The sequence below is a fragment of the Hippopotamus amphibius genome, chromosome 9 (genome assembly GCF_030028045.1).
Source record: "Hippopotamus amphibius kiboko isolate mHipAmp2 chromosome 9, mHipAmp2.hap2, whole genome shotgun sequence".
In the NCBI taxonomy this organism is placed as follows: Eukaryota; Metazoa; Chordata; class Mammalia; order Artiodactyla; family Hippopotamidae; genus Hippopotamus; species Hippopotamus amphibius.
Window position 1 is genome coordinate 140,240,782 of NC_080194.1, and position 26,315 is coordinate 140,267,096.

At 59.7% G+C, this 26,315-nt stretch overlaps 2 protein-coding genes across 2 annotated transcripts; both read left to right on the forward strand.

The window, feature by feature from the left end:
- The first annotated feature begins 1,223 nt into the window (after positions 1-1,223).
- On the forward strand, positions 1,224-6,930 carry LOC130861337 (basic proline-rich protein-like). The gene is made up of 2 exons (XM_057750134.1): positions 1,224-1,348; positions 5,452-6,930. The coding sequence occupies exon 2, from the start codon at positions 5,611-5,613 to the stop codon at positions 6,232-6,234; it is 624 nt and encodes a 207-aa protein (XP_057606117.1). The 5' UTR covers positions 1,224-1,348; positions 5,452-5,610; the 3' UTR covers positions 6,235-6,930.
- A 12,013-nt stretch (positions 6,931-18,943) lies between these two features.
- ACTB (actin beta) lies at positions 18,944-22,369 on the forward strand. The gene is made up of 6 exons (XM_057747333.1): positions 18,944-19,077; positions 19,793-19,921; positions 20,042-20,281; positions 20,726-21,164; positions 21,249-21,430; positions 21,590-22,369. Exons 2-6 carry the CDS (start codon positions 19,799-19,801, stop codon positions 21,731-21,733), a joined length of 1,128 nt encoding a protein of 375 aa, XP_057603316.1. The 5' UTR covers positions 18,944-19,077; positions 19,793-19,798; the 3' UTR covers positions 21,734-22,369.
- Positions 22,370-26,315: the final 3,946 nt, after the last annotated feature.

Below are 26,315 nucleotides of genomic sequence, written 5' to 3' on the forward strand. Positions count from 1 at the left end.
GAGAGGGCAGTGGGGTCTCCGGGCGCGGCGGGGTCCTGGGCGGGGTCCTCCACTCTCTCTGCCGCCCCTAGAAGGGAACAGGCCGTATATTTTGTCTTGGCAGTGGTGGACGGCTTCCCTAAGGAGAGCAAGTTGGAGCTGGGCCATGAAGTACACTTATTAAGTCGCCTTCTCAGTCCAGCCACGCCAGGGCGCAGAGGCCAGAGCAAGGTCTTGCCCTGAACTAGGTGGACCTAGCGCAGCTGACTCCAGCAAGCCTCACTCTTGGGGTTGTTATACCCATTATATGCCCTGAGGCTCCGTTCTTAGAATATTTGCGCCACGGCCCCAGTCCAGTGCTCAGACCTTTTTAACTCAAGCCTGCCCTGCCCCCACCCCCCACCCAAATGCCCAGTCTGCCACGAGCGACTTTATGAGTGAATGCCTACTTACTGAACGATTCCCTGTACTTAGAGGAAGAAATTAGTCCCACAAAGACCCTGACCCGGCTGAGTCACTCAGGGAGCGTGGACCGGGTCAGCGCTGCTCCCCAGCCCCCTGCCAAAGGCCTGGGCTCCGGGGATTGAAAAGAGAGCCAGCCCCCACCCCACCCCACCCCAGTTCCTTCCATTCTGCCCCACCCCCACCCAAGTCTGGGCTCAAGGGTGGAGGTTCTAGGAAGATGGGAGAAGTCCCCGCCCCCCGCCAGGTTTCCCGCTCCCTCCCTCTCTCCCTGAATTCTGCGGCTGTACGCCCACCGCCACCCCTCTTTCCTCGGCGCGCGCCCGTGCCTGCGGAAGCCAAGAGGGGCTGGGGTGGAGAACTCCAGGGTGGGTGTGCCGCGCCGTCTGCCAGGGCTTGGGGGTGGGGCCTCTGCGCGGGCAACGCCCCCTCCCCAGACTATTTGGAGCATCCCTCCCGCCCACCCCCAGCTCCCAGGAATTCCGCTGAGTCACTTCCGAGGCCGCAGCTGCCACCACGGTGAGAACAATAAGTGTCATTCAATTCTCTAGGCAGCGGCCCAGCGCTCACCTGGGAGGCCCGGCCACCAGCCTGGCTAAACGCCTCCACATGGCCAACGAGGCCAACCCCCCCGCATCCCCTGGCGTTCTCCCGCAGCGGTCCTCAGGGCCTTTGCACTCTCTGTGCCCTCTGCCTGGCACACACTTCCCCAGGGCATCTGTAGCCTGTGCTTCCTCCCCATCGTCACTGCCAAGGCCTCTGCTCCTGCGGGGATGTGTCAGGAAAGACCGAGGGTGCATCTGCGAGCCTGACCCGCAGACGTTCGGATGGGCACTTGTATTGGAAAGATGCGCAGGTGCAAACTGCAAGCCGGGAGCGGCACGCGCTGCGTGGTGCCAGTGGACAGGTGCGTGTGCTCGTGCGACCGTGTAAGAGGCTGCCGTGGGGCAGCGTGGGGACGGGCATCCCGCGAATTCCCCGCCGTCCCGAATGTCGGTCTCGCAGCTATTGTCTCCCAGCTCCAAGCCCACCCTTCTCTGCGAGGCTCCGGCCGAGGGCTGTCAACTACGATTCCCAGAATCCCTAGTCGACCCGGAATTCCTGCCGGGCTCGGCCAATAGGAGGTGCCGGGGCTCTTAACCTTTCGGGCGCTGTGGGTGGACCCATGTGTTGAGAATCTGAAGATGTGGACCCACGCGTTTAGAATCTGAAGAGACTTAGGCGACCCTTCTCAGAATCATGTTTTGGGCTGCACCGGGTCTTCATTGCGGCGTGCAGGATCTTTAGTTGCGGCCTGCGGGATGGAAGGCGAGCCCCCTGCATTGGGAGAGCAGGGTCTTTGCCACTAGACCACAAGGGAAGTCCCAGAATCATCCTTTTACAAACAAACATTGTAAGACTTTCAGTTGTGTCTTTATTGCACCCTGTATTTTTTAAACTGTGGTAAAATACACATAAAATTTGCCTTCATAGCCCATTTTAACTGTACAGTTTAGTAATGTTAAGACATTCACACTATTGTGAAACAGCTCTTGAAAACTTTTTCATTTTGCAAACCTGAAACTTATACCCAATAAATTCCCCTTTTCACCCTGCCCCCAGACCCTGGTAACCACCCTCTACTTTCTGTTTCTGTTTGACTGTATTAACTGTTTCATGTCAGTGGAATCATACAGTATTTGTCATTTTGTGGCTGTTTTATTCACTTAACATCATGTCCTCAAGGTTCATCCACCTTGTACTATGTGTCAGAATTTCCTTCACTTTAAAAGGCAGAATCATGTTCCATTGTGTGTATATATATATACCCATTTCGTTTCTCCATTCATCCATCCACAAACAGAATCATGCCTTTAAGTGCATAACATAAAATGCATAGAATTACAAAGGAATTACAAAAGGAAACTGTATCAGTTGCAGTTGTCAAGTTGAAAGCACAAATGTGATACAGTAACTGATAAGAGTATTTATTATGCATTCAATAACATCTCAAGCCTAGAAACTCTAGACTGTGCAGACTCCAGTGGGATTTCCATTCATTGGACCTCGAGTTTTCCAATTTTATATAGCTCTAGTGGTCCAGCTACTCCATTCCTAAGAACACCACGATCCATTAGCCCCCATCAAAACTTCCTGCAGGCCAGAACTTTCTGGAAATAGCTCCCTCTCTGTGTAACTTGCCCACTTTGTCTCTAGTGTTTAAGGGTCGCTGCTCAGCCTCTGCCGTTCGGGGTGCCATCAAGCCCCCTGAGATCAGGAGCCCGTGTCGGTGGAGCACCGGCCCCCTCCTGCCAGCCTGCTGCGGATGGCTGCTGGTGCAGGAGGTGGGGGGGATGCTGGCGCTGCCTCACCGCCACATTTGTCAGAGACATGCAGGTCACCCGTGATAAGTCACTCTTCAGATTCTTTCTCCAGTTATGCCTGGGAAGTTCTGGCACGTCTGCCTCACTGAATGTAGACTACTGATGGGATGCAACTTCAGACAACAGAGAAAGCAAATTGTTGGAGGCCCTTTCAGCTGCACCAGCTGACACATTACATTCTGACTCTCTGGGATGAACATTCATGCCCATAAATGGAGCCCAATCCAGTGTCACAGTGCCCCCGTGTCACCCCTGGGGGCTTCACACCGGTAGAGTCCATCTCTGTAGAGCCCCAGGTTCCTGTTGATGAAAATTAGCAACATTTGTCTGTCTCTTCCAGTATAGGCTGTTTCCTCCAGGGTCAACTTTGAGCTCTGAGACCCTGGGGCATGCTGAAATCTGACCCTAGTTTTGGGGCTGAAGGCCACAGGGATGGTGGAGCTAAAGCCTGGAAGAGGGTGTTAAAGCACCTTCCAGCTAGGGGAGGTTGGATTCCTCAGATACTGCAGGAGGAGCTCCTTTCGCAGCCAGGGAGGCTGAAAAACCCAGATTCTCAGCTTCATCTGCATCCACCCAGTTCCAGAGTGTGTTCATGTGCATGAGAGGTGGGCACGCCTGGTACCCTCTAGACCTCAGTTTCCTCATCTGGCAGAGGTGGAGAGGCTGGGAGCTGCAGCTGGAGTGTTCGGTGGGTGGAGGACAGCTGGGCCTTGATCAGCTAAGGACGCTCCTCTTGCCTGATACTCTCCCACAGCCACTTCTTGTCCAGCAAGACCTGGGGGAGGCAGGGCCTGCAGAGGTGAGGGAGGGTTGGGGAAGGGGTTCCATGAATGGGGGTGCCTATGGAGGTCTGGGCCGTACAGGGAGAATCCAGCCAGTCCCTAACGCATTGTGTGGGGACATCACAGGTCCACCTGGCCAGGGAAGAGAATGTCCCCACTAGAGGGCACCCAAGAGCAGTCTCTTCCTTCCCCCTCCCCACCCCCCCACGCCTGGCTGCCACTGGCTGTCATTTACTTCTCTCTGCACAATGCCCCCTCCATGGGCCCCTGCCCCTCCTTCCTACCCCCAGGGCCTCCCCTTCACTTGGGCTGCTTCATGCCCCCTACCTACTCTGCAGTCCTCTGGCCGTGCTTCTGCCAATTCTCTCTTGCTTATACCTGCCCTTCTCAGCTGCGTCACCTTGACCTAGTCACTTAACCCTCGCTGCATTTGGGGGTCCTCCTTCCCCGTCGGGGTCATGGAGTCATGGTGGCTTCCATCAAAGCTCCTGGGTGCAGTGCCCAGCTGTGGATGCCCCTAGTCATGGGAGGAAAAGCAGCCTGTCCTTTTGCTTTCTCTTCCCTCTCCCTTCCCGAATGCCTTTTCTTAACCCCACCCCCTGCTTCCTCCCTGCTGGCCTCTGCACCGGCGCCCAGGGCAGGACTCCAGGACTGACCCGGCTGGCACCCACCATCCAGTGTGTCCTTGCCGCCACAGAGGCTGCCTGTGGCCCTGGCCACCTGGAATCTGAGGGCAGGGGACTTGCAGGCCTGTGTCCTGCTGAGTATGCTGGCCCTGAGCCTCACCTGGAGTGACCCTCGCCCCGGGGACAAGACAGTCAGGACAGGACAGGACAGCAGGGCATGGGGTTGGCTGGCCCCATTTGTCAGAAACACAAGCCTTTCCAGCCAGGCCAGGCCAGGCCAGGCCAGACCATTAGCCTAAGGGAGCTGTGGCCTAAAGACCTTCCCACCCTGGGCTCCCACCCCAGCAAGTCTTCCCTTCTCCCAGGGGTGCTGAGGAAAGGGTAGCCCCACGCCCGCCCCTGTTGTTGAGCACCTACTGTGTGCCTGGGGCTCACGCTCAGCCCTCTGTATGCACCGCCTTGTATAGTTCTAATACCCTCGCCCTAGAGGGGTCATTGCTTGGCCCGCTATACCAAGCAAGAAGAAGAAACTGAGGGTCAAAGAGGTTGACCACCATGTCCAACTCCCAGCTCTGTGCTTTTCCCCTTCCTTTTTGAAAAGTGTGAAATATGTTGAGTATACAGAAAAGTGTAGAGAGGACTGTAATGCACCCCCAGATCTGGTAATTATTTCACCATATTTTCTTCAGCTCTGTTTTCTCAAAGAAATACAGGACATCAGAATCAGTGGCTGTCCACCCTTCCGTGCCCCCTCCCACCTCCACCCTGAAGCTGTGGTGGCCCCTTCCCATCTGTTTCCAATGGCCTTTGTCCCTACCTAGATGTCCCTAAACGATAAATGGAAGTGCATCCTGTTTTACAGTTCTGTACTGGGGTGTGACTTACCTATGGTAGAGGTTACCAGCCCTGAGTGTACAGCTGGGTCCTGAGTGTACAGCCGTGGGGTCACCACCAGAGTTTTTCCATCCCAGGAAGGCTCCCCGTGCCTCCCCCCGACCTTGGGTGACCACCACCCGGACTGCTGTCACCTTGGTTAGCTTTGGCTGTAAGAGTAACCTGAACCAGACAGCCTGAGGCAGCTCCATCTAGGGCTCCCAACTAGTTCCTCCTGACTTCCCGCGCATCCATCCCATACCCCTCTTATCTACCCCTGCTCCTGAGGGCGGGTGTTGGGTGGTTTCACAAAGTGTTTTTACATTTTACAAACTGGACCTGACTGCCTTGCACTTTTCTCCCCAGGGTTTCGCTGAGATTGATCTGAGCAGCGGCCTCGGCCTCGCTCGCAGGCATCTTCTGGAGGTCACCCTGCGGGGCCCAGGCACCCGCCTGCCCCGGCGCCGGGCTGTCCAGCACCTCCGGGGTTAAAGCGCCGCAGACCGACCTGGGTGGGGCTGGGGGATGGGGCGGAGGCGTCCTCGGCGGGTCCGCCGCCCAGGAACCCCCACAGGCCAAGCCTCCCAGCTTCTCGGAGGGCGCCCGCAGCCGGGGACCCCCCCACCCACCCACCCAGGGCAAGCTCCCAGCCTCCCCGAGGGCGCCTCACCCCAGGGCCCAGCCGCTGCCGGCCCTTCAGAGAAGCGGGGACGTTTGGAAAGGCGCAGCCGCACCTCGGACCCCTCCGCGGCCCCGCGGAGCACGCGAAGTTCGGGGAGGAAGCTGAGCGCGGCGCGCGCCTGGCGGCCCGCGGGCCGGATGACTAAGTTTGGCCGCGCGCCCCGCCGCCGGTTGCCTTTTATGGCGGACTCGCCGGCAGCGGACGTGGCCGCCGGGCCCCCCCGGCCAGGGGCTGCGGGCACAGCTCGGAGGGGGCAGGCGGCGGCGGGGGGCTGCGGGCGCTCCCCCCGAGGGCCGCCCATCCTCCCCCCACCTCTCTACTCCCGCCCCCACCCGGCCAGGCCCAGCCTGCCCGATTTACTGAGAGGGAAACTGAGGCCCACGCAGGGGCGGAGCCCTGCCAAGGTCACATCGCACCACGGCGGGGTGGCACCCGAAGACACCCACAGGCCCTGCTTCTCAGCCTAGGGCCAGGCCAGAGGTGACTCACGCTCCCAAGGGCGTGCGGCTGCATTTATTGAGCACCCACTGTTTGCCTCCTGGCCTCCAGATTTCTGGGCCTCACAGCAGTCCTTTGAGTGCGGGTCTGGGTCCTCGAACCACAGCCCGATGCGGGTTATCCCCGGAGGGAGAAGCAGCTCTCCCTCTTCCTCCCCCCTCACCTGCCCCGGCTGGCTGTTGTGCTTTACATTTGCACAAACTCAGGAAATGAAAATCATCTCCCCATTTAACAGATGGTAAACTGAGGCTGTGAGCCCCAGGTCAGGGGAGCTAAGTGGCAATGCGAGGGGCCTAACCTGAGTATATCTGGGAGCGGGTAACCCGGTCCTGGGGGTGTCAGAACGCAAACGCGCCCCGCACGGAATAGAATTCCTGTGGTCTAAGGCGAGCTGAGTCTCCGGGTGACCTCGCGGCCCATGTGCGGTCTCCTGATGGGTCCTCAGCCCCCGCCCGGGGCCCTGCCACGCTGTGGGCCTCCGTTTGTTACAACGGAAAACGGGGGGCGTCCAGGGGGCCCGGCTTGGAGGGGGAAGCGCGCTCGGGGTGGTGGTCTGAGAGGAGAGGGGCAGGGATTTCGAAAACCCCGGCGCTGGGCTGCGCCCCCCTCCCCACCCGGGGCCCCCAGGCCCGCGACCACTCCCGGCGGGGAGGGGTGTGGGGGGCGGCCCAGGCAAACCTCCGCCGCCGCCGGGCCCGTGGGGCCAGCGCCCCCTCCCCGGGCGCTCCCAAACCTCTCCTTTTATGGAGAGGAAGTTGGGCCAAGTGGGCCGGGCCGGCCCGAGGGGCGGGGTGGGGACCTGCAGCTCCGGCCCGGCCCGCGCCGGACACGCTCTGGGGGCGCCCGGCTTATCTCCTGGCCGGCTGAGCGGCCCTGGGACGCGGGAGGCCCCGAGCCACGGCCACGTGAGCCGCGCGGGCCTGGGAGCGCCCGATACTAACCCCCCCCCCCCCGCCCCGGCCCCCAGCGGCCCGAGCCCGGGGGAGGCGGGGCCTGCACGCCTGCCCGCCAAGCCGGGCCCTGGCCCCGGGCTCCTACGACCTGCCTGGGTCTGGACACGCTCACCTTGGGACCCCTGACAGTTACCTACCCGGGGTGTCCAGATGGGCCCCCCACCCTGTGATTTGAGTTAGACACCCACTCCCCACTCCCCTGACCTGGGAGAGTCAGGGCCTCTGTCCTTCAGCCCAGTGTCTCAGCCCAGATTCCCGACAGAGAAAGCTCTTCTCCACGTTCAACAAGCCACCCCCTCCAGCCCTGGCCACTTTGCGGGAGGAGGGCCAGGATGGGCTGTGGGATTCTGGGAATTCCGCCCCATCTGCGTGGTCCAGAGTCCAGCAGGGACCCTGCAAGTCTGGTCTGAGGCCACGGGCTCCATGATGTGCAGATGGGCGCATGGAGACAGCAGGGCGTGGCTTACGGTGCCACAGAGGTTCTGCTCTTCTGCCTTGGGGCCACGTGAACCCTGACCAGAGGGTCTGGACGTGGGACTTCTGTGCCTGGTATGCCCAAAGGGGGTCCCCGTGGGTGGCCTGGGATTGTCCTGAGTCCCTCTGAAATCCCCAGGCCTTGAAGGGGGTTCACAGGCCTGGGGATCTGAGCAGCAGAAGATGGGGCTGTGGCCGGGCCTGAGGACTCTGGTCCAGCCCCTCTGCAAACAGCCTGTGACACCTGCGCAGTCGCCTCCTCCTCTGGGATCAGCAAGACCTGGCCTTCCTAAGGGTGGGGCCCCGAAGGTCTCTAGGCCCATGACAGATAGCTGGCCCTGTCCCCAGGCCTGGGGTGATGGTTCAGCGGAGGGTGGGGACAGGTGGGGTGGTTACATGTATATTTGCAGATTCCTGAGCTGGAAGGCTGGCACCACACCCAGGACACCCTCGGGGAAAGGTGACTGTCACGATTAAGTCCTGATATGCCTATGATGCCCCTGGATGACAGGGAGAGGCCAGATTCCAGCCCCTACACTTTGCCCTTTGCCCTTTGCTCTGTGCTCACAAGGACCCTGGGAGTGGGCTAGGGCAGAGCCAGGAAGCTTAGCTTATCAGCTGATCCATGAACCCTTTCTCCTCCTCCCTACACCCCACCCCCCAACCCAATCATGAGCAGGTACCACAGAGAGGCCACTGGCCCCCAGTTCTTCCCTGGGAACAAGAGCAGGAGTAACCACAGCCCAGCAGCTCTGTGTTTTTTGTGTTTTTTGGGGCTGCGCTTACACGGCATGTGGGATCTAGTTCCCTGACCAGGGATTGAACCCATGCCCCCTGCGTTGGGAGCACAGAGCCTTAGCCGCTGGACCACCAGGGAAGTCCAGCTCTGTGTTTTTTGACCCCTCGACTTACACTCTGGTTTCATCCTTCCAGCAGCCCCACACCGTTTTCACCCCCATTTTACAGGTGAGAAAACTGAGGTCCTTTCCCAGGTAAAGTGACTTGCCCAGAGTCACAGAGGTAGCAGATATGAGCCTTCTTGCCATCTTTCCCTAGCTGTGTGTGACCTTGGGCATGTCCCCTTGCCCCTCTGAGCCTCGCCTGGATTTAGGAAACCATCAAGGCCCCTGCCTCATGGGGCAGTTGATGGGGAGTGAGCAGGACAGGCCCTGCCTCCTAGAGGCTCACAAACGGCATCTGGGCGTGTAGGAACAGTCGGTCCTCATCCAGGTGAGAGTGGCCCTGCGTGAACGTGAGGGAGCTGCCTGCATCCCCTACGCAAGGCAGGTCCCCAACCTCAACTGTTGGCCTTGCTACCCACAACTTAAAACAGCACGATGCAAGCTGCCCTTCCTGCCTCTTGGGGTTGCCATGGGGACAAAGTCAAATTATAGAACATCAGGAAAGTGAAAGAGTATCACAGACACATGGGTTACTACTCTCATTACTACCGTTATAATTATTTGTATAGCTCTAGTATTTCTAATACAAACTTCTACTTGGCCAGAGGCAGAGAGAAACTGAAATCTGAGGCTACAGTGTTTGTTTTGGAGTCTTCTGGGCCCTTTCATAACATAGAGCCATCTGCTGAAACATCAGACATGGCCCTGCCTCTCTCCTGCTCCCACACCCTGCATCGCTTCCCATCACCATTGCTGACAAAGTCCCAGCTCCTGAGTTTTTGCCAGTCCTCTGACAACACTCTCACCCCAGGCATCCTGGGCACCAGCTGATCTCCAGACTTAGGAAGCACTTTCCCACCTCTTTGCTGAGTTCCAAGGCTACATTCTTGCTGTGTGACCCTGCAGCTCACTTTCCTTCTCTGGGCCAAGGTTGAGGCTGACTAGGAGAGGAAGGGGCACCTGACAGCTTTGGGGAAGGGAAGCACAGAGGCCCTGCAGCTGTCACCTGTTGCAGGGTTCCAGTTCCTAGTTTCCAGCCAGCTCTTTGGTGGGTGTCATGGTACCCCCGGCACTGGGCCCCAGAGGCTGGCCTAGTAAACTTGGGTCTGCAAGGATGTCCAGCTTCCAAGAGGGCCTGTCTCTTGCCATCATGGGCTCCAGAACCCAAGCTTAACCCAGCTATGCGAGCCTAGCTCTGACCCTGCCCACTTCAGTCTCCCCACCTGTACAATGGGACCTGAATTCAAGGCCCAGTACACTGCTTCCAAGGGGTAAGGACTTATAGCCCCCTCTGAGCTGTGCTAAAAGGACTTGCAGCCCCCAACCCCCATGCCCACTCCAATCCTGCCCACCCAGTTGGGGGTCTTTCTCAGTTGGGGCCTTCATGTACTCTACTGAGTGTTGACCAGAACAAAAGTGGTGTTGAGCCCAGATCTCCCCACTAAGGTTTCTGTGGACTCAGTTTCCAAAGTGTCCAGCCACATCAGATGTTTGCAGTTCTACCAACATACCCTTCTGTCAGGCCCTCTCTAAATTGTCTCCATTGTGAACTCCTGTTCACACTTCAAAGCCCAGCCAAAAAGACCCCTCCTGTGGAAAGCATTGCTTGATCCTCAGGCTGTGTTGCTCTTCTTCCAGTTCAGCTCCTCACATGTTCAGGATATTAGATAGTTGTTTTCCCTGGGGATTTCTAGAGACCAAGACTCAAGTCTGACCTGTGAGTGATATCAGACACTGGGTGAGTCACCTGCAGCCCAGAGACCTAAGGACTTCCTGTGACACCCACCCTCCGTCAGTATCCGCTGGAAGGTGTGAGCCCTGAGCTGGCCCAACCCCTTCCTCCCCAGGCCTATTCCTCATCAGCTTTGGCTGTCCTGGGACATCATTCCTGCCAGGGCTGTGCCCACGCCCTCCTAGCACAGGACGCTCACACCCTTGAGAGGCAGAGCATCCATTCCCACAAACTCTGTGCCTTCTGTAGAGAACTTGGTTTATCCACCCGTCTTCTCTCTCTCCCTCCCACCCTTTCCCCCTGTCCTCCTTCCTTCCTTCCTCCCATCTGAAGATAGAAGCCAACAACTGCACTAACTATACACTCTGAGGTGGGGATCCCACAGTGTTCAAAACAGATGCGGTCCCTGCCTGTGGAGCATGGAGGGAGAGAAAAAACCTATGGTCACACAGATACATACAATAATCGGCTGTGATGAGTATGAAGAAGTGCAAGAGCCACAAGAACACTGCCCTTGTCTAGGGATCCTGGAGGGCTTCCTGGATGAGGTGACGTTTACACTGAGCCCTGAAGGATAAGCAGAACTTGAAGTAGAAAGGATGTGTGTGGGGAGAAGTGTCCATTATAGACAGTACAGCAAGTGCAAAGGCCCTGAGGCAGGTGGGAGTTCGGTGCTCTAAGGACTAGAGGCCAGGGTGTCTGGAGTGTAGGGGAGGCTGGCGGCGGGGGGCGGGAGGTGGTGGTGCTTGCACACTCCCAAACTAGCCACCATCTCAAGTACGCGCACTATCAACGTGCAGCTACTTGAATTGCCACAAACTGAACACTCACACGTACCCAGCACCCAGATTAAGAAACACATCCAGGTTCCAGAAGCCTCCATCACGCCCTTTCCAGTCGGTCTTCCCCAAAGGGGCACCGCTGTCCTGACTCCTGCACACAGATTTGATTCCCTGTCCTTGAGCTCTGTGAACACAGGATCACAGAATTTGTTCTTGCGTGTGAAGTGGGATCTCACTGTAGTTTGCATTTGCATTTCCCGGATGACCTGTGATGTCGAGCCTCTTTTTATCTTTCCTGGCGAAGTAGAGATTTGGGTGGCCTCTTGTTTAAAATGCCCCTTCATGGGAATTCCCTGGCGGTCCAGTGGTTAGGATTCCTCGCTTTTACCGCCGTAGCCAGAGTTCAACCCCTGGTTGGGGAACTGAGATCCTGCAAGCTGTGTGGCGCAGCCAAATAGATAAAAATAAATAAAAATAAATGAAATGCCCTTTCAGGTCTTTTTCTCGTTCCCCTCCCTGCCTTTCCCCTCTCTTTCTTGCCCAAGCACTATGCCAGTGTTCTCTGGTGCAAGAATAATCCAGAAGGAGAGGAAGGCTCCCTCCTCCCTGCCACCCACCCCTCCTGGGCCCTGCTCTGTGTGTGACAGGCCTGGAGACCAGGGAGAGGCCCCGTCTGCACACGCGCACACACATCCCCTGTTGGAGCCCCTCAAGAAAGCCTGGGACGAGGTGTGGTAACTGGCCATGGCGTGCCTGGCTCAAGTCGCTTGCAGTGGCCACCCTGTACTGGCTCCGAGCAGGTCCAGCTCGAGCGTGTCAGTTCTCTCGCCGGTCCCCTCCCTACAGCTCTGCGATGTAGGTGAGTTTGCCAAGGCCACCAACACATAATCCGCTCAGCTGTGTCCCCAATAGGGGAGAATTCAGAGCTGGAACTATAACTTTCCACCCACTTCTGCAGCCCCCTGCCTATATGTCTGGGAACCAGGATGACCCAGCCTGGGCCCTGCCCTCCAGGGTCTCCCCACCTGCAGAGAGGGAGCAGCTAGAGGCAGACAGGAGGCCCTGAGCCAGGCCCTTTGAGGGACCCAGACTCAGGGAGGGATGAGGGACGAGGCCATGCAGGTCAGCAGGGCTGGGTTGGCCAGACCTGGACCACCAGGCTGGTGTGTACTTCCGCCGTAAGGAGTAGGTCCTGCACAGCTCTGGGGCTGTCCCAGCCCGTTGGCCTGCTCAGGCTGTGTTTAGAGCCATCTTGGCTGAGGGAAGCAGGGTCCTGCCCCCATCCTGGAGAGACCAGCCTGGCTCTCCCAGCAGGAAACCCAGATCCTCCTTGCCATCCTGGAAGCACACAAAATGCAAAGCCTCAGCCCTCCAGGCCTAGGCTGCAGCGTGCCCCAAGTGCTGTGTGATGCTGGGTGAGCCTCTGCCCCTCTCTGGACCTTGGTTTCCCCTTTGGTAAGTAGGCAGGTGATGGCTGTCGGTGACAAGACCCTGAAAGGTCCAGAACGCCCCCCCAGATGGTGCTATTCATACTTGGTCTTGCTGATCCTGGTGGGCTGAGAGATGCTGAGTCCCTTTCCAAGGACATCCAGGGGTGAATGACAGAACTGAGTCCTACTTGACACAGAGCCTGAAAGTGGATCAGAAAAGGAAACACCAGGGTCCCCAAAAGATGTGATGCTGAGCTGACATTCTGTGGGGCCTCACAGTGGGAAGGATGCCCTGTTCTTTCCTGGGGTACACCCACCTGCTCTGGAGCTCCCTTCACTCTGGCTTGGCTAAGAGGGCAGGGCACGCGGCCGCCTGGCCCTGTGCACAGGGGTTTATTTCTGAGTCCCATCTGGGTCTAGACCAACCCCCCCATCCTGGTCACTACATGTCCTAGGTCACAGCTGTGGGCACACGTGTCCTCAGGTGCACCTGTGTGCCCCCAGGGCTGGGGTCTCAGCAGCTCCAGTGACTTACTCACCCCAAATTACTCTCTGGGGACCTGGGAAAAGGAGGGAGCAGGGCCCCTCTGGGGCGGGGGCGCCCTGGCTGTGGGCCCCGGCCCCTAACAGAGGCCCCTGTGTCAGGGAAACCCCTTGCTCGCCCGGCCCATCAAACCCAAGCCTGAGACGGGGGCCTTCTCTGGGCTTGCACAGAACCAGCCTCATTGGGTCAGGACTGTGTCCCAGTGGACAGTGCAGGCCGGGGGAGGGGGAGGGGTTGGTCACCCGTATCCCTGGCAGCTGGCACAGGGCTGGGCAGGGGCGGGGGAAGCATCAGGAAGCTCAGGCCACAGGGCCGGCTCAGGGTCCTGGCCAGCCCAGCCGGTGGCTGAGATTTCTGGTGAGGAGGCCCGGTTCCGCAGCTGCATGGTGCAACCTCTCGGGTTTCCATGTGGGTGGGCCTAAGGCCCCCCCGGCTGGAGGAGCCAGTGCCCACTGAGGAGGGCCCACATGGGGCCCTGGGTGCGCCCCACGGCCACGCAGGGAGCCGCTCTGCACCGCCCGCTGGCCACCCTGAGCCTTGGTTTGCCTCCTGGAACGTGGGGCTGAGAACAGCAACCCCCTGCAGGCTCATGGACGCAGGGGACCACTTCGACACTGGCCGTGGGCCTTGGCCCTGAGCCAGGCCCCGGACTCCTGGGTTCCAGTACTTTCCAGTAATCCGTCATCCAGTCTCTGCTGCCACTGATCTCAGTCTGCTCCTCTGAGAAATGGGGAGATTCCCACTTGGCCGGCAGGGCTGCGGTGAGGCCTCTGTGTGCGCAGGCGGGGCTCGGCTCTGCTCGCCGCGGGCCCTCGCCCTCCCTGTCCTCTCGTGGACACGGGGCCAGCCTGCTGCGCCCTGAGGTGGGTGAGCCTGTGGCTGGGCTCGTGAGTCACCCCCGCCCCACCCGCCTGCACTTTCCCGACACCTCCCTTCCCCCTTCCCGTTCCCCTTTCACTTCCTCGGCCACTCCAGCAAGGGGCATCCCCTCCACACCTCTGCTCTCCCGCTCCCACAGCTCCTAGGGTGTTTCAGAGCCCCCGGCCCAGCCAGGAAAGGAGCAGGAACAAGGCCACTCAGCCAGAGAGGGCTGAGTCCCCAGCATGGATCACGTCCCTGGTTGCTGGGACACGGGAACCCGTGTGACTGCTGCTCCTGGTCCCCCTCGGGCCAGATCCACCCCCCCCCCCAGTCCCTTTCCGCAGCCCAGGGACAGAGGCCCAAGGCGCAGGGTCCCTGTGGCCTCCTGTCTGTGCCACTCCCGTGGGCGTGTTTGCCAACACTCTGGAGCCTCCAGAGCCCCGCTTGGCATGAACGTGAAGTTGCTGCTGACCTCACCCCACTCGGTTCAACCTGTCGCCCAGCTTCTCGGGCCTCTGTCTGGAGAGCCAGAGGAGCCTGGCATCTGAGGGCTATGTTGGCTTCCCTGTGGCTCGGGGCAGGTCACTACCCGCTCCTGGTGGGCTTACGTGGGCCCAGGTGAGGAGTGGACCTCACAGGCCTCCTGGGACCACAGCTGTGGCAGGGGGTGGGGTGTGAGGCCGGGATGCACCCCCCTCTGCCTGGGACAGCTGTCAGGCCCCGAGGGGCCTCCCCTCTCAGCCCTCAGGGTCTGCCTGGGTCACCTTGGCTTCGCATCTGGAGCACAGAGGCAATTAGCCCTCCCAGCAAAGGGTCCAGGGCTCAGAAGAAGGGGCTCAGCTGGGTGTGTGGAGCGGGTGGAAGCCCAGGGAAACTTATGTCTATTTCTGAAAAATTCAACCCAATAAGTGAGGCTGGGAACTCCCCAGGAGGGCGGCATTTCTCTGGGTGCCCTGGGGGACAGGAGAAGAGAGGGTAGTTTTTAAGGACTTTTTAAAACACTCCCAAGAAGTGTTGGAAGTTCCCAGTTTCTCCGGGGCAGGGATCCCCCTTGGGCCGGTGACTCTGTCAGGGAAGAGGGGAGGCCCAGGGAGGGCTGAGGTGCTGGAGGCCGCCCAGTGACAGCCCGGGAGAGACTCTGGCTAGAGGCCGGGCCAGGGTGGGGACCAAGGTCCTGGCTGAGGCCCAGGAGCACACACAGGGCCCAGCCCAGCCCTCCCGCCTCCGGGCCCCCTTCAGTTGGCTGGGCACCTCCTCAGAGGGGCTTCCTGACTCCCTCCTTCCCAAGAAAACCCACTGCTTTCCTTCTTGGGCATCAGCACATTTTCCCTTTTGCTCTCTTATTTGAGGTCTGTCTCAGGGGTCACACCTGCTTTATTCAGGGTGTTGTCTGCTGCTCTTTCCCTCTGGAAGCCCACCTGGCTGGTGGGTGCTCGTGTGTGGGATGCAGGAGCCGTGTGATCCAGGAGGCTGAACTCCTGTCTGAGCTCTTGCTGTGTAATCCTGGCTGGGTCACTTCCCCTCTCTGGGCAGGAAAACTACTGTTATTACCGTAGAGGAGGGAGGAAGTCATGGCAGGCTTCCTGGAAGGGGCAGTCCAAGAGCTGGCCCTGAAGGCTGAGGAAAATTTGAGCAGGAGGCAGAGGAACCCCAAGTCCAGTCCCTCCCAGGACCTTAGGAATCCTGAGGTCCAGAATCACCTCTTGAGACCATCCTGGGGGCAGGGGATGAGGGCAGAGGAACGAGGTAGTGCGAGTGACCAGGAGCCAGTGGCTGTATTCTCTGGGCCTCAGGAGATAAGTGCTGATGACAGAGGGGGGACCAGGAACTTAGACTTTGGAACAGCCTTTGGTTCCAGTCCCTGGGGACACTGCAGGGGATACTCTACCAAGGGAGGGGCAGTGAGAGGCCACCAGGCCCTACAGCTCGAATCCTTCACATCAGACTCTGGGCTCTTTTCCAGCCCAGCCTCAGTTTCCTCATCTGTAACAAGGGGTGTTTTTGCTGGAATGTTTCCCCTAATTCACCAGTTGCTCCTCACTGAGGACCTACGGTGTGCCAGGGCTCTGCCCTCCTGGAGCCAACAGTCTAAGGTCTTCCTAAGGTCTCCTCCCTTTCTGTCCTGCCTCAGTTTCTTCCTCTGAAAAATGGCGCTTGGGGTCCCCCGGGGGAAAGGCAGTAGCGGGGTCCAAACACTCAGAGCAAGGCTGCTGGGAGGCCGGTTCTGGAGGAAGGTGGGGAGCAGTCCTTTGGTATGGGCTGTAAAGGTCCCCTGGCCTGGAGGCCTCGCAGGGAGGGGAACCACAAGAGAAAAAAACAAAGGCACCAGAAAGGCAAGTGAAGTCCCCATTGGCTGAGCTGGCTAAGGGCCCCAGGGGCTGTGTGCCTGCCCCAGTGACAGCTCAAAAACTCCCTGCAAGGGCAAAGTTCCCGAGAGCAGAGCGAAGAACCTGTTCACTTCCTCTCCCACAGGTCTCCTCCCTCTTCCTCTGGCCGCTCCACTTCCTCTTTTCCTCCTCCGGCTGGCTTTCTCTCTTCAGCTCCTCCCCGCCCCCCAGGCTTGCAGCCCAGCCGCCCCCCACCCCCGCCCCCCACCTTCCCAGGGTCCTTTCTCAGGGCTGAGGACACCCAGGTGGTCTCTTATTCATTCAACAGATCAGAGCCTTGGGGAGAGTACAGTGGGAGGAGGTGGACGGGACAGAGACCTGGAAGAGCTCACAGTCTGGTCGGGGAGGGGTCATAAATAAAGACAGGCCCCCGTGCAGTTGTCTTTGGTGGGAGAAGGGTGTATGCTGTAGATGCCAAAGGACTCCCTCAAGGAGGGGCCTTCTGGGATGGGCCTTGAAGGATGCATAGGAGACCACCATGCTGCTGCAGACACAGGGCAAGGAGTCGCCCAGCCTGAGGTCAGTGGAGCTGGTGCTCCTAGCCCTTGGCAGCCCCTAGTTGAAAAGAGGCGAGATGGCAGCACAGGTCCTGCTTGGGGACCAGCCTTGCTCTCCACCAGCTGCCTGGAGCCACCCGAGTCGCCCATGCCTTGCCCTGCAGCCCTGGTCCTGGTCTGTCCGGCACCCCTCCAAGCTCAGTGAATAGCCAGGAGCAGCCCTCAACAGGCAGAAAAGAGGGTCAATCCCCTCCCTGACCTCCACCACCGCTCCTGAATCACAGGGTTGGCAGGTCCCAGGGTGGCTGGCCAGATGCCTGTGACTGAGAGACACAAGGCCAGGGACAGGCCAGTCCGGCCCCTAGGAGGCAGGGAGTGGACGGGCTGGGAACGTTCGTCCAGGCCTGGGGCAGCGCTGGGGGAGCTACCAAGAGCAGTTTCCTGGGACCGCTCATCATGTGGCTCTGAGCCCGTGGGCTCTGCTGTGTGCTGGGAGAAGGTCACCGTCCCTACCTGTCTGTGGCCTCTGCAACCTTCAGAGAGCCCTGCCACCACTAGCCTCCTACAGTGGGCTGGACCCAGCTGCCTCTGCCCTGGCCAGATTCCACATCCATATATGGACTAATCTTTCGCAGGTTTCAACACAGGCTCAGTGAGCACCTACTCTGTGTAGCAAAGTACCCCCTGCGCAGACCTGGGGTGCCTGGAGAGAGACGGCTGGGCACAGGCCAGGGGCCCCCACCTGGACCACCCCTCCTGATTCCCTCTGTGCTCCTGCAGGCTGGCCCAGATGCCCCTCTAGGGTTCCACGGCCGCTGGGTTTCCTTCTACCACACACTGACCACAGATACCCCTCCAGGGTTCCATGGCCTCTGGGTTCCCTTTTACCACACACTGACCACTGTCGGCCACCCTCTGGGTGGCAGGCTCTCCCCTGCCGGCCTGGCACTTCTCAGAGGAGGGAACCACCCAGGACACCGTGGGGCACCCAGGTCTGGCCCAGGGTTTGGTGGAGAGACCCAGGGCAGGAGCAGGTAGGGTGGGGAGGGTCTTCTCTGAGGGCAGCTGGCCTTCAGCTACTGTCACTGCTGCCCCACCCCCATCACCCTCGCTCCTCTCTGGCACATGGGGTGTCCTTCCCCAGTCCTTGGTGGCCTCCAGATGGTCCAGGAGGGCAGCTCAGCTGCGGCTGCACATGACAGACTGACAACGGGTGTGGCCCTGGGCCCCAGAGCTGTGCTGAGGGGCCCTCCTGCCCGTGCCCAACCCTGCCTGAAAGCTGCCAGGGTCGCCGACTAACGGCCCAGGCTTGGCCTTGGCTGGGTGTGACCAGGCAGCTCTCGGAGGCAGCCCCGCTCTATGGGAACAGTTTCCCTGCTCTACAGAGCCCACCTCTCGCCGGGCCTGCAGCAGGGGAGGCCTGGAGCCCTCCTCACGGGAACTCCCATCCGCTGGCCCCTTGCGGGGCGGGGGGGGGCATGCTCTGTCCCTGTGGACTGTGGTCCTGAAGCCCCTGTTAAGTGACTGCAAGCCCCCGAGTCCCCCATGCCACACCAGGGCCCTCAGCCCCAGGTCTCTAAGTAGTCATGTGCCCCCTGGGCAAACGGAGACCCCCCACTCAGCAAGCTCGGCAGCCCCAGTCCGAGGCCCTCCTGGGACCCAGGCTTTCTGGGCAGTGGAGCTCGTGTGGGCCGGGGGAGCGCACCCCTTCCCCCGACAGCTGTTCCCCGAGCGTGCGCCCACAGCCACCCGCGCCCTCGCAGCCGCGCCGACCCGTGCCCGGCGGGGCGCTCGCTGCCCTGGGGCATCCGCAGCCGGAGGGTCCCGGGGTGGGGGGGCCGGAGAGACGGGCAGGCCGGGGGCAGGCCGGCCACGCGGGGCCGCACGGGGCGCTGCTCGGCGTGGGGGGGGGGGGTCAGCACCCAACGCCAAAACTCTCTCCCTCCTCCTCTTCCTCAATCTCGCTCTCGCTCTCTCCCAGTCCATCTCTCTTTTTTTTTTTTTTGCAAAAGGAGGGGAGAGGGGGTAAAAAAATGCTGCACTGCGCGGCGAGGCCGGTGAGTGAGCGGCGCGGGGCCAATCAGCGCGCGCCGTTCCGAAAGTTGCCTTTTATGGCTCGAGCGGCCGCGGCGGCGCCCCATAAAACCCGGCGGCGCGGCGCGCAGCCACCGCCGAGACCGCGTCCGCCCGCCCGCTCCGGCCCCTCGCCCTCGCCGCTCCGCCGTCGCCGCCGGTCTACACCGCCACCAGGTAGGGCCCCGCGCCGCCCGCCCCGGGCCGCCGGCCCCGGCCCCGCGGACGGCCTCGCGGCGGCGGGCAGCGCCCTCCCGCGCTCCTCGCTCGGGGCCGCGGCTGCGCTCGGGGCGCGCTCCCAGGGGGTCTCCTCCGGGGCCGGGGCGGCCTCGGGTCTTTCCCGTTCGAGCGGGCGGCTCGCTCCGCCGGAGGGACGGCGGGACGCCGGGACACCGGGGCCGGGAGGGTTGGGTGGCTGGGTGGGCGCGCGGCGGGGTGGCCGGGTCGGGCCGGGCCGGGCCGGGCCGGGTGGGGGCTGGGGACGCCGGTGCGCGTGCGCGTGCGCGCCAGGCTCGGGAAGCGAGGGCGGGGCGGCCGGCCGGAAGGGGTGGGGTCGCCGCGGCGCGAGAGCGCCTGCGCGCGCTTATTCCCCGCGCCGCCGGCTTTCGCGGGCGTGGCCGCCGCGAGCTCTCCGGGTGGCGCTTTTTGGTCGGGGCGGGGCCGGCGCCCGGTGGGGAAGGGGCGGAGGCCTGGCTTCCTGCCGCGCGCCGCGGGGCCGCCTCCAACCAGCGTTTGCCTTTTATGGTAATAACGCGACCGGCCGGCTTCCTTTGTCCCCGCGCCGGGCGCGCGCGGGCGCCCCCTGGCGGCTCGAAGGCGCGGCGCGCCGGAAGTGGGTAGGGCGGGGGTGGCCGCGCCCGACCCCCGGCTCAGGGCCGCGTCCTCTCTGCAGTTCGCCATGGATGACGATATTGCTGCGCTCGTGGTCGACAACGGCTCCGGTATGTGCAAGGCCGGCTTCGCGGGCGACGATGCTCCCCGGGCCGTCTTCCCCTCCATCGTGGGGCGCCCCCGGCACCAGGTAGGGCGTCCGCCTCGGGCGTGGCGGGCGGGGGTCGCGGGTCGGGGGGCCTCCGGCTTTCTGGGCGGGGGTCGGGGGCCTGGGGGCCTGGCTGAAGGCGCGGTGCCCCTCCCTCCGCAGGGCGTGATGGTGGGCATGGGCCAGAAGGACTCCTACGTGGGAGACGAGGCCCAGAGCAAGAGAGGCATCCTGACCCTCAAGTACCCCATCGAGCACGGCATTGTCACCAACTGGGACGACATGGAGAAGATCTGGCACCACACCTTCTACAACGAGCTGCGTGTGGCCCCCGAGGAGCACCCCGTGCTGCTGACCGAGGCCCCCCTGAACCCCAAGGCCAACCGTGAGAAGATGACCCAGGTCAGCGGCCAGCCTGCCTCGCCTGGGCGGCCACCCCCTCCTCCTCTGCCCTTCTCCGCCACGCCCTTTCTCACTTGTTCTCTCTTCTGCCATTTTCCTAGGACTTTCTTCTCTGACCTGAGTCTTCTTTGGAACTCTGCAGGTTCTATGCTTTTCCCAGATGGAATCTTTTTCTCGCGTTTGCCTTTCTGACTAGGTGTTGAAAGCATACAGTGCTGTGGGTGTAGGTACTAACACTGGCTCGTGTGACAAAACCAACGGGGCTGCTGTAAAGTGGCCTTGGAGTGTGTATTCAGTAGGTGCACAATAGGTCTGAAGTGAATCCCCGTCCTGGGATCCCCAGCACACTTAGCTGTGTTCCTTGCACTCTCTGCATGTCCCCAGTCTGGCCTGACTGCGCACCAGTGGCTTCGCGAGTGTGACGTGGTCCACCTTTCCCTACAGATCATGTTCGAGACCTTCAACACCCCAGCCATGTACGTGGCCATCCAGGCTGTGCTGTCCCTGTACGCCTCTGGCCGCACCACTGGCATCGTGATGGACTCCGGTGACGGGGTCACCCACACGGTGCCCATCTACGAGGGGTACGCCCTCCCCCACGCCATCCTGCGTCTGGACCTGGCTGGCCGGGACCTGACGGACTACCTCATGAAGATCCTCACGGAGCGTGGCTACAGCTTCACCACCACGGCCGAGCGGGAAATCGTGCGTGACATCAAGGAGAAGCTCTGCTACGTCGCCCTGGACTTCGAGCAGGAGATGGCCACCGCGGCCTCCAGCTCCTCCTTGGAGAAGAGCTACGAGCTGCCTGACGGTCAGGTCATCACCATTGGCAATGAGCGCTTCCGCTGCCCCGAGGCCCTCTTCCAGCCTTCCTTCCTGGGTGAGTGAGGAGTCCTCGCACCCACCCCACACGAGGGTCATCCCGTGGCCACACTGGAAGCTGAGTCTGGTTTTTTCCCGTCAGGCATGGAATCCTGTGGCATTCACGAAACTACCTTCAACTCCATCATGAAGTGTGACGTCGACATCCGCAAGGACCTCTATGCCAACACGGTGCTGTCTGGCGGGACCACCATGTACCCAGGCATCGCTGACAGGATGCAGAAGGAGATCACTGCCCTGGCTCCCAGCACGATGAAAATCAAGGTGAGTGCCTGGCCTGAGCTGGCCTGGTCTCCTGGGGGCTGAGATCTGGCCTTGGTGAGGATGGGCATGGTGGTCACCAAGGCACCCTCCTTGCTTGTGGGCCCCTGGTGCACCAGGGCTGTGACGGCCAGAGTCCTCACTGTCCCCTTCTCTCCTCAGATCATCGCGCCCCCTGAGCGCAAGTACTCTGTGTGGATTGGCGGCTCCATCCTGGCCTCGCTGTCCACCTTCCAGCAGATGTGGATCAGCAAGCAGGAGTACGACGAGTCCGGCCCCTCCATCGTCCACCGCAAATGCTTCTAGGCGGACTGTTAGTTGCGTTACACCCTTTTCTTGACAAAATCTAACTTGCGCAGAAAACGAGATGAGATTGGCATGGCTTTATTTGTTTTTTTTTTTTTTTTTTTTGGTTTTTTTTTTGTCTTTTTTGATTTTTTTGTTTTTTGTTTTTTTGGCGCTTGACTCAGGATTTAAAAACTGGAACGGTGAAGGTGACAGCAGTCGGTTGGATCGAGCATCCCCAAAGTTCTACAATGTGGCCGAGGACTTTGTACATTGTTCTTTTTTTTTTAAATAGTCATTCCAAATACGTGAGATGCATTGTTACAGGAAGTCCCTTGCCTTCCCGAAAGCCGCCCCACTTCTCCCTAAGGAGAAGGGCCAGTCCTCGCCCGAGTCCACACAGGGGAGGGAGATAGCATTGCTTTTGTGTAAATTATGTACTCCCAAAAAAAATTTTTTTTAATCTTCGCCTTAATACTTGTTCTTTTCGTTTGTTTTATTTTGAATGGTCAACCATTGTGGCCCCCTTTTTGTCCCCCAACTTGAGATGTATGAAGGCTTTTGGTCCCCCTGGGAGCGGGCTGAGGTGCGGAGGTAGCCAGGGCTTACCTGTACACTGACTTGAGACCAGTTCAATAAAGTGCACACCTTAAAGAATCACGTGGCTTGTGGCTGGTATTGTTGGGTGTTGGGGAGAAGGGTGGGGTAGTGGGGGCACTTTTGAGGTACCTCTCACCCTGAAGGGTCTTGGGTGGGGCTTATGTGGGAGGAGTTAAGGATTCTGGCTTCTTGTCCTACTTAATTTTAGGTAAATTCCCTCACCTGGCCCTTGTACCGTTATTTCTCACTGGGTTCTGAGGTACATATGTTGGAAGGGGGTATGGGGGTTGCTTAGGGAGTGGTACCCACCTCATGGGTCCCTGTGAGTGCTGCTCCCTTATTGTCCCTTTGGTATGGGGGGATACTGTCCCAGGCCACAGGCATTGTCCTCACCTTCCCTTAAGTACCTCAGGAGGGCCAGGAGCTCTGAGGCTGAGCACAGGGTCTCAACCCGCCTGCCCACTCACTTGGTGGGACTCCCTTAGAAGAGGCTTCTCTAGGGGTCTGCAGGATGCCACGCGTCCTGGTGGCTCTGGTGGGCTGCAGGGGACATGGCCGAGGTCTGGATTCTGCCTTGTGACTGGATGGTGGACGCCAGCCATGCCTTTACTCTCAGTGCCTGTTCAAGTGCGGATGTGGCCCAGTTCTCCCAAAGACCCTGCAGGGGACGCAACCCTGCTCCTGGAGGGCGGGGTCTGCCTGGCGAGGCAGGTCAGCTTGGGACTCTCCTCCAAGCCTAGCTGGCCTCCCCTCTGCTAGAAGGTGCAATTGACGAGGAGGGAAAGTGGGTGAGGTACCCCCTCACACTTGCAGAGCGAGGGAGAGGTGTAGAAACTGACCCTCTAGATTTGAGGTCTTGAGGGGGACCCCCTCCCCTCCATGAACCTGGGGCTCCCTCCAGGGCTCCGCTGGGGGTAGTGGGGGCTGTGGCCCTTGGGGATGGGGTGACCCACGGCCTCCCATCTTAGGGAGGAAGAGTGCAGACCCTCAGAAAGTCACCTTTTGCCCAGCGTCTTCGGGGTGTGGGGAAGTCTACTCCAGCTCTGGAGGGAGGGATGCAAGAAATTTGGCTATTAATGCCAGGTGATTATCTTTGTGGAGGAAGGGGGCTTTTCCGACCTGGAGCCCGCTGTTCCCGGGGCTTGCCCCGCAGGTCTTCTAGGTCAGTACGTGAAACAGCGCTGCGCACGCGGAGTGTGGCATCCGGAAGGGGTCCCGTTCCCCAGGGCGTCCCAGATTCCTTCTCTCATCTGCCCAGAGGAATAGCACCAAAGACGCTTATGCCTGACCCTGTGCAGTCTTAGAAGCCCAGGAACCAGGAAGGGAAGTCCCTCCTGGGTCCGTTTCAGCTCTTTCGGTCTTATTCAGGGGTGAGCGTGCGCCCTGGGCTCTGGGAGCTGCAGTAAGTTTCCACCTTGGACAGCTTGTTCCCTCCACAGGGAAGGAGAGATGCGTGCACACTCTTATGCTGATGCCGTGGATGCAGACCCTGCCCTGGAGGAGCTCTCAGTCTGGAAACCCTTCCCTCCCTCCTCCAAGCACTGTTTGGGCTGGGCATTGTGCCTGGAATGGGATGCAGTGGAGAAGAAACCAGGTCTGTTTCCTGCCCTTATCAGGCATGCAGTTTATTGGGGAAGACAGAATAAATAGGAATGTACAACGACCAGTGGTGATACTGGGAAGAAGGAAGAGCAGAGGCTGCGTGTGATAACACAGGGTGGGTCAGGAAGATGAAGACCTTCATGACATCCATGCGTGATGGTGTCCTTGGTGTAGACATACATCGAAGCTCATCAAACTACCTCCGTGAAGCTGAAAAAAACTAAGAAATACAAGTTAAAAAAAAGGGAAAAAGCAATCATCGCTTTGCCTTTTTCCAACAACAAATAATAAAGGACCACAAACCCGGCCGCTGGGGGGGCTCTTGAGCAGGAGGCTTCTTCAGACGGCTTCCTGTGGGAGGGGTGCGGGAGCTGGCCAGGAGGCCAGAGGACAGTCACCTGGGCAAGTGGAGGTGTGTGTCTCAGGCAGAGGCCCTGACTGAGTGAGGACAGAGGCCTGAGGATGGATAGGAGGGTGGTTGGGGCCATGTGTCTTTTCTATGTGGCCCTGGGAAGTCACACTACTGTCCACATGCCCATCTGAGAAATGGGAACATCAGTAACAGCTGGAGGGGTGCTTGTGAGCAGGTGCTCCCTGTCTTTTCCTTTGAAAGGAGACACACATTTGGCCCGTTTGCTCCTTCCCTCCCAGGCCTCAGCTGGGCTGATCATCTGGGCTAAGTCAGGGTGCTGCACTGCCTCCCGCCTTCCTCTCAGCACCCATTTTACAGATTAGGAAACTGAGGCTCAGGGTGGATAGGAGTGCTGGTCCCAGGTTACCCATTTTATAAGTGAGGAAGCTGGAATGTTATCCTAACGCCTGTGAAGCCTGACAGGTCAACAGGCCAGAAAAGGCAAAATGCAACCCAACACAGCCGTCCTTCTCCACTCTGACCCTTGAGCCGCCTCTGACCTGGGCCGGGAGGCTCCTTGCTTTCTCAGGTGGCTAGCTCCCCCGTGAGGCCGCTCTGACCACCTGAGGTTCTCTCTCTCTCTCTCTTTTTTTTTTTTTGGCTGCATTGGTCTTTTTTGCTGCGAAAGGGCTTTTTCTCTAGTTGTAGTTGCGGAGAGTGGGGGCTACTCTTCGTTGTGGTGTGCAGGCTTCTCATTGCGGTGGCTTCTCTTCTTGTGGAGCATGGGCTCTAGGCACGAGGGCTTCAGTAGTTCTGGTGCGTGGGCTCAATAGTTGTGGCTCGCGGGCTCTAGAGCACAGACTCAGTAGTTGTGGCGCACGGGCTTCCTTGCTCTGCGGCATGTGGGATCTTCCCGGCCCAGGGCTCGAACCCGTGTCGCCTGCATTGGCAGGTGGATTCTTAGCCACTGTGCCCCCAGGGAAGGCCCTGGTTCATCTTCTTAAGGAGGTGAAATCATCTCTCGCTGGACGTTCCCTCCTCTGTGAAGCACCCGCTGCCTGGATGGAACTGCACCCCAACAGGTGCCCTGAGAGGAGGGGAGTCTTGGCAAGTGTGGGGGCTCAGAACCCTGGGTCGTTCCCTTCACCCTGACACGTCCTCCTGGAGCCCAGCGGTGAGGGCGCAGGGAGGATGCTCGGATGCTTGTGGTGACACTGTTGCAGGGCAGTCATCTTCTTTGGGGGCCCTCAAGCTGTGAGGTAGCTCTGAGGGGCAGTGGCAGGATTTGAACACATGGTCTGGCCTGGAATCACCCAAGGGGCTCAGGGGCTGGGGTCCCTCAGAGCCGCAGTTGGTGTCTTCATTCACTCATTCACCTTCATCATTCAGCTTATGTTTCCAGCAGCCACACAGGTCTAGAGGGAGGGGGGGCAGCAGTGACCTCGCGACATTGTCCCTGCCTCCATAGGGCTTCCAGTCTTTTTTATTTTTTACCCCCCCTCCCCCCGCTTGTTTTTTCCCAAACCTAGGGCTTGGCAGTGAAAACGTGGAGCTCTAACCCCTGGACCGCCAGGGAATTCCCAGGGCTTCCAGTTTTGCTGCACTCTCATCTAGGGGTCCCTGAGCCACACGTGACTATTTACATTTAAATTAATTACAATGAAGAATTCAGTTCTTCAACCGCACAAGTCACGTGTCAAGTGCCCGCTGGACGGCACAGGTATGGGACATTCTCATCCTTGTAGAAGGTACTAGCGGATGGCACTGGCCTGGTGGGAGGCCAGATGTGGACCAGAAATTCATACTGATGGCCCTTTAACTATCCACTGGGATAAATGCCTTCAAGAGGTACTTGGAGGGATGCTGAAAGAGGGTAATGGAACTGAGACCTGGTCAGAGGGGAGAGGAAAGCTTTCTGTGGAAGGGATGTTGGGAGGAGGAGCAGAAATGAGTCAGAGTTGGGGGGGAGAGCCACCCGAGGGAGGCAACAGCACAGGCAAAGGCAGAGGGAGCGCCTTCAGGAGTGAGCAGGTCAGATGTGCATGTTTC